This window comes from Propithecus coquereli, unplaced genomic scaffold, assembly GCF_000956105.1.
Source record: "Propithecus coquereli isolate 6110/MARCELLA unplaced genomic scaffold, Pcoq_1.0 Scaffold19, whole genome shotgun sequence".
Classification (NCBI taxonomy): domain Eukaryota; kingdom Metazoa; phylum Chordata; class Mammalia; order Primates; family Indriidae; genus Propithecus; species Propithecus coquereli.
In genome coordinates, this window is record NW_012143856.1 from 826,173 (window position 1) to 841,107 (window position 14,935).

The window sequence follows — 14,935 nt, forward strand, 5'->3', positions numbered from 1 at the left end:
AAAGGACCTTGTGGATGAACAGTTTCATTAAGAAATTTTTTCAAATTTTCAAGGAACATGTAATTACCATGCTATATAAAATTGGAGATCAAAGGAAAATCTAGGAAGCTTCTGATTTTATGAAGATGGCATAGCCCTGATTCAAAACTTGAGAAAATCACAAACTACAGTTGAATTCCATTTATAAGCAGAGATGTAAAAATTTAAATAACATATCATAAAGTGGAAATAAAAAGTAACTTATGAAGAAACTACCCATTAAAACCAAACAGCAATTATACCATAATGCAAGAATGTTTTATTTCCAAAATATAACTCATCACAAGTAGGGATAATAAGGCAACCTCTGTTGTTTAGACTGGATTTTCTAGTCAATACAATAAGGCTATTGGAAAGGAGGAGGCATATTTATTATTATATGCAGTTGAGAAAATTGCATGCTTAGAAACCCCAAAAGAATCAACTAAAAAACTCAAGTACTAAGAAGAGATTTTAATAGGTGAAAAGATACAAATCAACATAAGAAGAAGTCATTGCTTTCTATATTCTAGTGATAACTAGTTAGTTAGAGGCTGAAAAAGGAAGGAAAGGATCCATTTGCATAGGATAATCATTATAAGGAAAGAAAAAAATGTGTAAAATGAAATTTCAAATTTTTTCTATCTATCCATATCCATACCCATATCTGTGTCTATATCTACTTGTCTATGTTCCTAGATGGGAAGAACAAATATTGTAAAGATATCAATTTGTATCATATCTGTTCATAGATTTAGTGCAATTCCTATTAAAGTCTCCAAATGATTTCTTTGGGAACTTAACTGTACAATCTTAAAGTTTATCTGGAATGAGTGTGACTAACCAAGAACATGAAAAGAAATGGAGAATTTTCCTACTAGATATTAAAAGCCTTCATAAAAATGTAATATTTAAGACAGTAAGATACAGGTGCTATAGTTAACATGTAAAACCAGGAAGATAGATCAGAAAGACATTCTAATAAATAGATTTTTTAACAGTAATAAAGATCACATCACAAAGCAGTGAAGAATGAAGGATTGGTCAGTAAATGGTGCTCAAGTAATGGGTTAACTACTTGGAATAAAATAAGACTATTGCTTCTCTTTATGGTATACATCAAAATTTCAAATGAACTTAAAATGCTCAACATCTCTAATCATCAGGGAAATGCAAGGGAATGGGTATATACACACATAATGGGTGAGGTGTGCGCCGTCTGGGGGATGGACACGCTTGAAGCTCTGACTCAGGTCGGGCAAGGGCAATATACACAATGAGATATCACTTATCTCCAGTGAGAATGGCCTTTATCAAAAAGTCCCCAAACAATAAATGCTGGCATGGATGAGGAGAGATAGGAACACTCATACACTGCTGGTGGGACTGCAAACTAGTGCAACCTCTGTGGAAAGCAACATTATGGAGATACCTCAAAGAGATACAAGCAGAACTACCATATGATCCAGCAATCCCATTACCGGGCATCTACCCAAAAGAACAAAAGACATTCTATAAAAAAGACATCTGCACTCAAATGTTTATAGCAGCACAATTCACAATTGCAAAGATGTGGAAACAACCCAAGTGCCCATCAATACATGAGTGGATCGATAAAATGTGGTATATGTATAAACCATGGAGTTCCACTCAGCCACAAAAAACAGTAGTGATCTAGCACCTCTTGTATTATCCTGGATAGAGCTGGAACCCATTCTACTAAGTGAAAGTATCACAAGAATGAAAAAACAAGCACCACATGTACTCACCAGCAAATTGATATCAACTGATCAACACTTAAGTGCACATATAATAATAAAATTTATCAGGTGTTGGGCAGATGGGGGAGTAGAGGATGGGTATATACACACATAATGGGTGCAGTGTGCACCGTCTGGGGGATGGACATACTTGAAGCTCTGTCTTAGGTGGGGCAAAGGCAATATACGTAACCTAAACATTTGTACCCCCGTAATATGCTGAAATAAAAAAAAATTTTTAAAAAAGTGAAAAGGGATACTAAGTAGATTTTATATCATAAAATAATTCTTTAAAATCTATAGATTGAAATAGCATAAACATAAATAAACACATAATCTAGGAAAATATTTGCCACAAATATGAAGGCAAAAGCTTAATAGTGTATGTATAATATTTAAAGAGCTTATACAAATAATTGAGTAAAAACAATAAAAGCTCAATAAAACAATAGACAAAAATGTGGTCAGACAATTCACAGAATAAATCAAAATGGCCACAAAATGTGAAAATGTTAAACCTCAATAATTATAAAAGAAATTCAGATTTGAAACACAGGCTACTTTCAACTATAAAACTAATGATATTGACAGAATGGTTCAGAAATGTAACTGTAAATACCAACATCCTTACAAAACTTTATAAAAATTTTTATTCTACTTATAGTGATCTCTTGTAATGAAACAAAAATGCAAAAATATATGAACACCCCCAATCTCAACATTGGTAACAATAGTGGTACAGTTCAATGAATTATATTCATGTATCTATATGATTTAATATATAAACATTCATATTATACTGTAAGACTTTGAAAAATTTTAATGACACAGAAATTAAAACATTAAATTTTAAAAAGCAAAGTTTAAAATATTGAAAATATTTTAAGAGCATGTTTATATATATTCATATCCATTCCTAGTGTACGTATATAATTCCAAGTAAATTCACTAAAATGTTAACAGTGGTGGTCTCTGTATGTTGGATTAAAGGGGAAATATATTTTTTAAACTTTCCATATTTTCTAATATGAACATAGATACATATTACAATTAGAAATGAAAGAGCATTCCTATAAAATGTGATGGAAAATTTTATAATATAATTTAGAAACACTGTCATTCAAAATGTGTTGACGGAAAAAACAGATTATTGACAGATTTCACTTATATAGAAGCCTCATTTCCTATCAGCTTTAGATAAATTAGTGATCACCGTATTTTGTTGTAAAATAGCTCCTTTCTTCCAGTGACAAAGCTCAGATTTGTTGGTCTTTATGAAGATACTTATTTAAATAATTAAGCAGGTTTAAAACTGTATTTTTTAGCTTGTAACACTAAAGAATTTTGATTAACATCTTTTACTCTAACACATGAATAGCATATTATTATTTTTTAAATATGTAAATATGTTTTAGGCACATATGTGCAAGCCTATGTACTTGAAAATGATTCTTGTACAAATACAGAAAACCATTTGGAACCTTTCTGTGTAATTATGATCACATAGCTTAAACGTCAATCAAAAGGAATGAATAAATACTTCCCTGGATTCCAACAAGTTTTCCTGCCTTTCTCTTCCTTCTAAAATCATTAAAATGAAGTATCAAAAGGATTTACTTCTCTTCCTTATCTTCTAATTACCCACTCTTTGGTTTAGTTGGCAACTGTGACATTTGCATAACCAATAAATCTTTCAAAGAAAACCGTGACGTGGGAGATTTAGAAAGGTCTAAAAAGATCCTGCAACCTTGAATAGGGTCCATCTAAGCACTCAGACAGAGTCTCCCAGCCACAAATGGCCCACGTGTCACACAGGGAGCTAAACACATGCATACATGGAGTATTCCTTTCCTATCCATCCCTTTTCTACTGGCACAAGTCAGAGGTGTTGTTCCAAGTGTGAAATGTGGATATGAGCAGCGATTTACAGAGTGTGCATTGCTTTTCTGTGTCTGTTGGTGGGACACCGGAAGATGGGCCTGGCACAGTTCATCCCTCACAAATGCTTAATGCCGTCCCTGAGGACAGGAATATCACCAGCCCAGAAAAACACAGCTTTTAGCTGCTTGGTGTTGAAAATTTCAGGCAAAATTCCAGAAGCCCTCAAAGCTAATGTCGAATTGACAAAGTGCCAAAAGCCTCTCTGGCATTAAATTTTCACTCTTTATTTTCTCCCTTCAGGTTAACAGCTTGTGAAAATAATAATGTGGTAATGCCACCCTGTGTTCCAAGTATCTCTAAGCACCATCTTGTTAAGCTTCAGTGTCCCTTTGAGACTAATGGGAATTGAGCTGACTTATTCATTTTATAGGTGAGAAAACCCCACAGGAGATGGGTCAAATCTCTGGGTGATGGCCCTGCAGACTTATCACATTGGTCCCAGGTCTGAATTAAATTCTCAAAACAAGACTAAGTGTTGTAGGAAAGGACCCGATAAGCTCAGGTAGTATCAAAAAGGGCCAGAGCAAGACACATGCAGGATGCCAGGCTAGGGTAACAAACTGGTGACAGTGCTCAGAACACATTTCGGGAGAGGCAACAAGGCATAGTCTAGGCACAGTAATAAAGCACAGGCCAGGCATGTGGCCAGCTGGAATGAATGATAACTACCATGGGTCATCAGTAGATCTAATGTGACATTAGGGGCATCTTACAACATCAGGCACATTGGATTTGTCTCTCTTTTTTAGTGCATTTAAACCCTTTCCCATAATTACAGAATCCACTGTTATTACCATTACAGCAAGGAACAGAACTCTATCCCCCACTACAGAAGCAATTCCCTTCCCTGAATTCTAACAATCTGGCTTGAACACGTTGTCTAAATCAGTCAGTGAGATGGCCCAGTTTCAGGGCTTTGAATCTGAAGGCGGTTTCTCAACGAAGAGAGAGGCATTTTGGAACTGTGGAGCTGTTGCCTCCAGTGTCCAGAGGGGCCAGCGGCACTCTAGCAGTGTTGCCCCTTGGGTGTGCCTTTGCTTGGGGTTCTGGCCAACCAATTTCCCTTAGTTCCTCCTTGTTTTTTGAGCCTGATTCTCTAGCCTTCCTTTCAATTCAGTGAGGTATCTGGTACAGTTCTAACAAATTATTTTTTAGGTCAAATTAATTCTATCATTTTCAACCTGGAAGACTGACATAGGCAGTGGTCAAGGCTGTAGAGAAGTTAGCATCCAGCAGATCCAGCAGCTTATGTCAGGTTTGTAGCCACAGGAACTATAGGTTTGGAGGAAGAATTCCTCCCATAGTAGAACAGAAGTCCAGGTATGGCAGAAAGTTCTAAGTGCTCTAAAATCCATTTTTTTCCTAATTTCCATGTACCCTGGGGGATACTATTTCCCAGTCCCCCTTGCAGTTAGGTATGGCATGTGACCGGTTCAGTCAAAAGGACGTGAATTGAGTGATGTGTGCCTCTTTCAGAACCGGCCCATGAGAATCTCCCACGTGTGCTACTCCATCCCTTTTCCCTTTCTGGTTTGATGAAAGGGAGATAACTCTAGAGTGACTTTGAAAGCCATGTGTTGAAGATGGTAGAGCCCTCACCATCCTGGGTTCTCTGAATGGCTACATGAAGAAGGCTCACCCCACTGTATTGCTCACCTGTACAGAACTGATACCTAATCAGGAAATAAAATTGTGTTGTATTTGAGCTATTTTACTTTTGGAGATTTATTCATTGCAGAATAGCCTAAATATATCATGTATAATAGAAACCCAGTTAATTGAGCAAAGTTCAAATTCAGAGCAGGGCCAGCAGCAAGGCTTATCTAAAGTTAAGCCCTTGAATTGATGGTCTGCAGCTTCAGAATTTCTCCCAATTCTGAAAAGAACAGATGACAATTGGGACAGAATCTCTAAGGGCATTATGTAGCTGCAGCTACACAGGTTGGAAGGATACAAGCAAAAGAGCAGAAGAGCTCGTTTGAAATTTGACAACTCTGAATGGAATCATAGAATTGCCTAGGGATTAATAAATTCTAAATTTTTCATTTCTTTTTCATGCATTGTAGTATCTCCATGTTAGAGATAATTAAGAAATAAATTATAACTCTAGTTATGCTTTTCCCCTTTAACATAGTTTTCCCTTCTCCAATAGACCCAGGTGATGCATCTTATTCTTACTCCTGGATTTTTTTTTCCAGCTCTCAAGGTTTAAGACAAAACCCACCTGAGGTGTCATTTCCCAATCTCCCACTTTCTTACTCCTTCTCAAACGGGTGGGCTCAGGGAGGACTGGATAATCACATCAGTTCTTAGAATCACATGAGTATGTACCCAATAAATACTTGCTGAATGAAGAAATTATTCTTGTTTTCTCTTTTTAATGAGACAGCATTGCACTGATGTCTCCTGTCTGTGTACAAGTTGGAAGAGACCTTAGAGATCATGTAGTCTAACCACTACACACAAACACACACACACACACACACACACACACACACACACACACGCACACCCCAATAGAGAGTCCCCTTCTATAGCATCTCTGATGTGGGTCATCCAGTCTGTGTATGCATATTTATGGTGATGAGAAGCTCACTGCTTTATGCCTATACCATTGAAGGGTAGTTCCAAAAGTTAAAAAGCTGTATTTATTTTAAATTTTCTCCATAAAACTTCCACTTATTGCAGTGTTGGGTTTTCTTAGTGATCACATATCCTGGCAGAAATTCCCTTGCCCAGGAGTCAGTAAACTTGTTTCTAGCTCCAACTTTAAATCTGACCAGTTATCCGGCCTTAGGAAAGGTGCTTCCTCTATCCTGAATGAAGTTCCCTCAACTATGAAATAAGAAGTAGGAAAAAGGTTATATTTAAGATCATTAATAAAAATAATGTTGATAACAAAAAACACCACTAGAGACTTTAAGCTAATTCTGATTCGGTAGTTAACATTACTTTGGAAAGGCTATCTAACCAGGCAAAAAATGTATCAATTTGTATTATTATTCTTTTCACAGGTTTTTATCTTCTCCACAAAGACATCAGAAAAAAATCTTCAAAGTCATGCTAAAGTCCAGATACAGTGCCTGTATTTATATTCCTAGCAATCCCAACAAAAATTAAACATGGGTAAATTTGTATGACTTGTCCTAAGACATTAAAGCCTTACGTTCCTGTCTATCTACTCTCAAATCGTTAAGTTGAGTCTGTCTTTGATAAGACAGACTTTTAAAAATAAATATTTATCATGGATAGTCAACGGATATGCTTTCTGTATGTCTTGTTCTGTCCAGTACAGTTCCACCAGTTCCAATGCACCCAAAAGTAAACCCCAGGTGGAGAGATGTTTTCTTTCTGCCATTGTGGCACTCAGGGGTCAGAGATCAAGAACCAAAACTGCATTCTGGAGGAGCATGCTATCGAGGTCACCACAGAGTGTTGGATTCAAAATGGGTATTGCATCAAGATGGATCTTATTAATGAAGCCAGTCACTCCGTGATGTACTGTGTCAACTACAGAAGTGTACATGAGATGGTGTCAAAAATCCAAGTAAGGTGAGAGTTAGGAGAACAGGACAAATTAGACAAGATGAAAATGGCCTGAATTCATCCCAATAACTGGCTACCTGGGTGTGGGCTTGTTCCTTACATGTTCCAGGTTGAGTTTACTTAGGGAGAAAGCCAGATTCACTTAGAGGGGCTGGAATTTGAGTGACTACTCACAGTGAGAAAAGCATAGTATCCAGACTTACTAATATTTGGAGGCTATTTCTGGACTTTCAGCTATGTGGATATCTTCTGTGGAAAGTCTTTAAGCTCTATTCAATTCTCTGAAACAGATTATTCCACCATTTCTAGTAATATTTAATGTAAACCTCAAATCAGTCAGGTCATAATTAGGCCCATCATGTAATATAAAGTGGGAACGTACCTTGTGAGTATAACTGGGACAGAGAAGGAACAAGTAACAGTAAAATGTAGTAACTTAGGACAAAAATAACTTGATAGAAAGTTCTATACAGAAGCATCAATGTGTGGTGATTCTCTGGGATGCTGGAGTACCACCCTTGGGCCCCTGATGTCCGCTGAGTCCGACCCATAATGTTGGGAACATACTGAAACAAGCCTAGAACCCACTTGGAATCAATCAGCCTCCTGCTCACTGAAATAATCCCAAGGAGCCCCATATCCCTATAAGAAGCTACCTTTTGGGACTTTTTCTGCAACACATTCCACTCTCAGGCTTTTCCCTACTGGAACTTGTCCTGTCGGGACCATAGCTATAGGAGTTGCTTCTGTAGGAAGCTGTTTTGGAGACTGATGCAACAAGAGGTGAGTCTGTGAGCACCTTGGATGTTAGAACTACTTCCAAGATCAACTTATCTCTCTTAGTAACAAAAAGGGTTGAAATAAGCAGTAAGAACCACGCCCATCAATCAGCTTCCTCTATGTTCAGCCATCCTGCAAAACAGCCTAACTAGGGTGGTTTTCATTAAGCAAATATGCCACCAAATTCTCTGTAGCCAAAGGTTATAAAGCCCTTTCAAGGGAGAGTGGACCACAAAAAAGAGATCTGTGAGCATATTTTTACATTGGCAAGAAAAGCAAAATGTCAGTCAACTAAATTTAAGATTGTTCACACACATCTGCTACCACCAGAATGTTATAAAAAAAAAAAAAAAGAAAGGAAGGAAGGAAGGAAGGAAAAATAAGTGTGAATAGCTCACAGTCTAAATAGCTCTGGACATTTCTCTACTGTTCAGATGACTATTTCAATAATGATTGAAAGACCATAAAAACAGAAGCCAACATGTGTTTGTGGTTTGTCATATAGCAACAATTTCTGGTTAAATAAATATACAGACAACCATATCTCAACTACAAAATGTGTATGCTAGATAGCTGTGGTTATAAATATATCACTAAAATGTTTGCAAAAAAGCAACAAATATAAAATGTTACATTTCTGACAATATCTTAAGTGAATCATGTCCTTGAGAGATACTGAGACAGAGATTGATAGAGAATACATTTCTGAATGAGGTGCGTGTCCCCCACCTCCATTTTAAAACATAAAGCAGATGCGTGTTATGACATGAGTCTTAAATCCTCCAGATTAGAGTGTTACAATCTAATCAACCAGAATGATTTGTCCAGAATCCACTATCGCAACAAATGGATACAGTTTACCGTAAGACCATAAGGGGACAATTGAAGTTTAAAATTACAGAAATGCACTCAATAGTGATGTGAAAGGCACTTCTTACTTATCTATAAAATCAAAGCAGAATTATAAAATTTGGGGAAGTGAAACTAAAAGAACTGGAATCACAAATCTACCTTTCACTCTTTTCAAAAACTGAGTTCTTTTAAATATTGACATTAGTTAAAGAAATCGTTAGTGAATCTCTTAAGCAAAGCTGACAAAATGTATAACAAGATTTCTTTAATATAAAATTAAATCACATCATCTAAAAGTATACACTCCATATATTGTCAAAAGGTGAGTACCATTTATCCAAACTATCAAATATCAAATTACTAAAGAGTTAAGAAGCAACAGTAATTCAATCGAAAATTATCCAGATCAGAAAGAATTAGTTATATTTGAATTAGAGGTTTAGCTAAGCAAATTGCATTTACTAACAGTTTTCAAATATGAGGAAAACTATTAAGGGAAATAAATTTTATATTACAACAATATAAAAAGATAGTTTTATTAGGTTTTAAAATAAATGGTTCAGCACAGATAAGTGTTCCAAACTATATTTAACTAGCCTAAGAAAAGATATTTTGTTAATTTACTTTTTTATGACATTATGTTCTCTCAGAAAAAACTTGAATAGTTAATCAAAATATCTGTTAGGGTTATTCTTGGTAGTAATTCAAAGTATTGTTTTTTCATTGGCTGTGTGATATCGTATCATAGGACTATACCTCTGATAGTTTTAAGGAAGGAGTTAAAAGATTCTTTTAAAGAAAACATATTTTTTATTTCTGCTGTACAATTAGATTGGACTATTTTGAAACTAATTAAATATTTCCAGTGATGAAAAAGTGCCACTTCAGTGGCCTATATCTAATCATTTCATGAAAGTATGCGTTATTTCCACTTACCATAGGCTCTCACTGTGTATATTTGATAGCAAAAAATTTAATTTTTTAAGTCATAAAATATCCCCTATGTATCTTGACATTAGCATACCTAGATATTAGCTTTGTCAGTAACTTAAAGTACAATCTGCAATCAAAAAGTTTAAAACTGATCTTCCAAATCAGTACAAATCAGAAACTACTTTCTAAGAGAGTCTGGTGTTTACAAAGGGCAACAGGTTATACGTTTGGAACTATTTATATGTCTATATAAAAATGCTATTTCCAAAGCAGTTGTTTTGTGCACTGCAATGCAATTAATTTTGGTGAACTTAAAACAAATTCTTAGAACTTGGATTCTCAAAATTCAAAGCACCAAATATTCACATACCAATGAATGCATAGGGAAAGTAGGTTTTTTTTTTTTCAAATTAATATGTTAACATTCTCTAATATAGCATTTTAAATGGTTAATCCTGAATTTAAAATATAATGAAGGTCATCACTTTTTATAGCTTAAATCTAACCTTACTCAGTTAGACTTTCGAGCTTCCTTTCTCCGTAAGTAAAAATATGATATGCACCTAAAATAAATGGCAGACATTTGGAAACTTACACTGTCAGATTGCTTGCCCTGGTCACAGTCCCACGTCGTCACACGCTGCCCAGACCTCTCCATGGTGCTGAAGAGTTATTCTTGCCCATTTGAGAGGAAAGAGTTGTTTATTCAAACTGGCTTTGAAAGAAATCCATAAAGGACCACTGGTGTTAGTGAGTAAAGTTACCCGAAGAATTTCTACAACACATACTACAAAGTAGATGCTTTTGCCCTTCAGTTATCAACTACCATGCTCAGGCAACTCGGAGTAGATTTTGAAGCAGAAATCTTCAAGTATTGACAAACAAGAGGGAGAGCTCTTTGGGAGATGAAGTTTGCTGATTTTTTTGTCAGTTTTCTTCAGATTGATAAAAACGCACACAGAAAACAATCCTGCTCAGAGAACAGAGGATTCCAGAAAAGTTCTTGATCTTACTGCAGAAAACAAGCTCCCATTAGTCCAAAGCAGCCAGTTCACTTCATCTTATCATTGCATCTACTTTTTGATAAAAAATAATACAATGAAATAAAGCTAAGAATTCCACTGCACACACCATATAAACAGATCTGCCTCATTCTAGCCCCAGCCTCTGTCTGCTGAAGATTATCACAGCAAAAATCAGGCTCTTGTGGCTTTCACAGATTATCTCTTTCTGAGGCTGAAACGTATAAGAGCCACATGACACCCAATGATGTCATCTCTAAAGCAGGTCACAGTTGCTGCTGTATGTAGATAAAGTCCTTCTAGTGAAGTATTTAGCATAGCAATTTTCTTGAAAATTTACTTACATTAAATAGCATGGCTTTCTACCGATAGTCTTAACCCTATCGATACAGTGCCATGAAGAGAAAAATCAATTTGCCACTCACATGTGAAGCAGAGTCTCTGTTTAAGCTGGGATCAGCTTCTGGTGCTGCTTTAGGAAATGGATAATTATAATGAACTCATGGTGAATTCAGTGAAGAAGGGCTTTCCCCTTGAGAAGCTGTTGTGGTAACTAGAGGATCTCTAGAGATACAGAATCTACTTCTAAAACACCTCTGAGAATTTTTAGCACATTAAAAAATTATTCCTTTTTAAATTAACCCATGAAGATTGAAAAATAAAAAGACACTCGTCTTTAACTTCTAATAACAGTTTATTTAGTGGAATAAAAAATATTTCATAAACACAAAGCATCTTACTAACAGTATCTCTGAAAGAATTGGAATAAGTTTTCAAATGTTGGTAGAAAACTCTTTAACTCGCTATTTTTAGATGTTTTGTAGCACTGAAACAGTAACAGTTAAAATTTCAGCTACATTGTGACAAATCTGTACACTTAACTAGTAATAGCCAGCATCTATAAATGCTGTTATAAAGGATGTGCAGTGAGCAATGCCCGTTTCCATTCTGTGTAACGTATTTCTTTTCTCTTTCTATTTAGTCACATGCCATAATTTAGGATTTTCAATCATAATTGACATTCCTATTAGCTAATAGTTAAATCATCTCATTCCCCTTCATGCTAACTAAATAATCCTCATAGCCAAAGTGAAGAATAACTTGAAACTAATCTAATCAGTGCTTAATGAAGGTGTTCCCTCTTTTAATAACAACCGAAATAGAACAAACAACAGAAACCTTCCTCGAAGAGCACAGTGCTCTATCATATTTTTGAGAAAAGACCATAAATCTGGAGAAGATAAAATAGAATTTTCTACGCAACCAGTGCCACTGGCAAATGCTATTAATACAATAGTGATTTGGCACTAGATCAGGAAAAACTTGCTTCAGCAGCTCCTCAAGGCATATCTATGCAATGCTAAAATATCCAGAGGAAAACGGAACAAAAAATTGGCCACCTGGATATTCTTGTCATATAAGTTTCCTAAATAAAATTGATTTTTTATTTTTGTAATTTCTATGACTCAGTATTTTCTATACTTTAACAATGGTGAAGATTATCTGCAGAATATTTTTAAATAAAAAATCCCAGTTTCTTTCTCAGATATACTGGTATAGTAGATCTGCTGTGGTTCTGGAATCTTTATTTTTCAAAAATATTTCCAAAGTAATCCTTACTTGAAAATACTACAATAATTAATATATTACAATGTATACGATCATATAAAAATCTAAGTGAGTAAAAAAAAATGTATGATATTTAAAATGATAAAAAGCCAAATTGTTGCTACACAACGTATCCAACGTTGGAGGCTCCCTTCTTCCCCCTCCTCAGGGTCATGAGAAAGCACTTTCCTAAAGACTCCAGCTCAGATTTTCATCCCTTATTCCTCTCTGTGAAGGTGGAAGGGGTTACCCAGATTGCAGGATTAGGCAAAAGGGGAAGGCGTTTGCAACCCAGCATCACCCTCCCTCTGTTGTCCTGTGATACCCACCTCCCTGCACAGCTTCTACTCAGGCTTGCCCTGTGGGTGCTTCCTGTGACTGGTAAAGTTCCTCTGATTCCAGAGTTCAGTAGTAGGAGACCCAATGTCGCCACAGTCAGAGTCACACCCTCAAATCGAGCTTTGAAAGAAATAAAGCTGAGATTTTGGTCTCCCTCTGCCTAAATCTCCCGCCTCTCAAAATAAGTTCTCAAATCGAGAAGAGAAAAGGAGTTATTGATTGACTTCCTAAAACTCTGCCTTTCAATACTATTATTTTGTTGGCTAGATTTGTTCTTTTTGCATAAACCCTACTAGCCAGTAAATGTAACAAGTTTATATGTGAACTAACTTAATAAAATTTTCATTTGCATAACACAGCTCTACGAGAGAGGCCTATAAAAGGGAAATGTTATGTGTAAAACTTTCATTGGAAGTTTTACAAAATGCATTGTTTAACTCATATTAATTTTATTATTGAGCCACTTAAAAACTCTAGCTCTTTGAATTTTTGTTTAACAACTAGTAACACTAGGGCAGTGTTTCCCTAAGTGTGTTCCATGGATCAATAGTCCAACAAGGTATGATTCATATTGGGTTTCTGGGTCAAAGAAACTTAGAAAATGTGAAAACAGTACCCCCTTCTTGCATATTCAAAATGTATATTTACTTAATAAGGCTCTAAGAAGTCCTGGAGTAAATAAATTCATTTATTTCACCTCTCTTCCAATTAATATCTACCAATATCCTACAAAACTTATTCTGGGAAATTCTGCTTTAGAAGACATTTTAGCAGCCAAATTTTTGTTAATAATGGTACCCAAATCTTCTACACAATTAATCAATTAATAGTTGTTGAGTATCTCCTTTAAGTTATCGGTGCCTGTGTTACCGAAACTGCCAACCATGACTGAGGAATAATGTAAATTCTACAAGGGCAGAGGTCATGTTTATTTGGGTGATCACTGTATACCCAGTGTTTGGCAAAGGCCTGGCACACAGTAGGCACTCAGTTATTTGTTGAATGAATGAATGATGGAGAGTCAATCCAGGGATGTGAATAATTGCCACTTCCCCCCACCTCAGATACCTTATTTACAAAAGGAAAGACCAAAAGAGCCTTATGCCTATGGGCTTTCCAGAAAAAAACTGGATACAACAGTAGATCACACTCCAGTTTCTCCATATCCAGTTTCTCCTCAGATCTTAAAGCATCTTTGACATTCATCCACTGAGTGAAATGTTGATATGTAATAATGAAAGTGGACTTTGTGACACGCTGGATCCAAATTAAAGATCCAACATTTTATCTCACCTAAGCTGTAGGATAAGGACAGAATCTATGCAAGGACAAATGCCGAGACTGAACTTGAGGTAGGCTGCAAAGAAAACAATTCTCAACTATTTTTATCAAAGGTTAGGTACTTGATGTATAGGTTTTTTCCATCTGTACTCATAGGTCACTAAGTTTTGAGATGGCTAAGGAAGATTTATTATGTTACTATGGATGAATGAATCAGTGATCAATGAATTATCAACTTTGCATATCATTCTGAACCTGGGCAATGTTTAATGGTAGCGGTTCTTTAAAAAAAGTTTTTTTAAATCCTCAAACCATGAAGTTAAAAGGATAATTTGGGGAAAAGAATCTATATTATCAGCCAATATGCAAAGACATAAAAGGGAGAGAGTGTCTGTGGTATGAAGATACTACTTTTATGCCAAAATATATTTATGCACACTGTCATACAAGGTTATATATTATCTAACATAATTTCTAAAACTTTGGAAAACAAAACATATATTCTCTATCTGCTTTTATGTAAATACCAAGAAGACTTCTCTTTTTATATATGGTTACTATATATTCTCTGAACCAAAATTTGGAACAAATAGTAGGACAAAGAATTTGTGCTATTTGAGGGTCTCAGAGGCAGGATGGAAGGCAGAGTTTGGGTGCTGAAACATTAGAATTCATGGGACTTAAATTTATACCAGCTGGGCATACTACTGTAACTTTTCCCTGACCTAGAAAATCCAGGTTATTAAATTATTAAGTACCACAAAGCTTACATCCTCTATAATTTTACATTTCTCAAGAATGTATTAGAATGAGTCCCAGGAAATCCTCTTTTAGGGTTGAGCTTCCCTCCAAAAA

The 14,935-nt window shown here is 35.6% G+C and overlaps 1 protein-coding gene across 4 annotated transcripts in view; it reads right to left on the reverse strand.

The window, feature by feature from the left end:
• LOC105809167 (schwannomin-interacting protein 1) overlaps nt 1-14,935 on the reverse strand; it is an 886,964-nt gene that overhangs the window by 643,893 nt on the left and 228,136 nt on the right. Inside the window, exon 1 of one of the 4 annotated variants that reach the window (XM_012642924.1) lies at nt 10,426-11,059. The exons of 1 other annotated variant lie outside the window; for it this stretch is intronic. In XM_012642924.1, coding sequence (XP_012498378.1) covers nt 10,426-10,488 — 63 coding nt within the window. In that variant the 5' untranslated portion in view covers nt 10,489-11,059. Of the gene's footprint in view, nt 1-10,425; nt 11,060-14,935 lie in introns of those variants that run through there. 2 more of the 4 variants (XM_012642922.1, XM_012642923.1) reach the window with 2 other exon arrangements.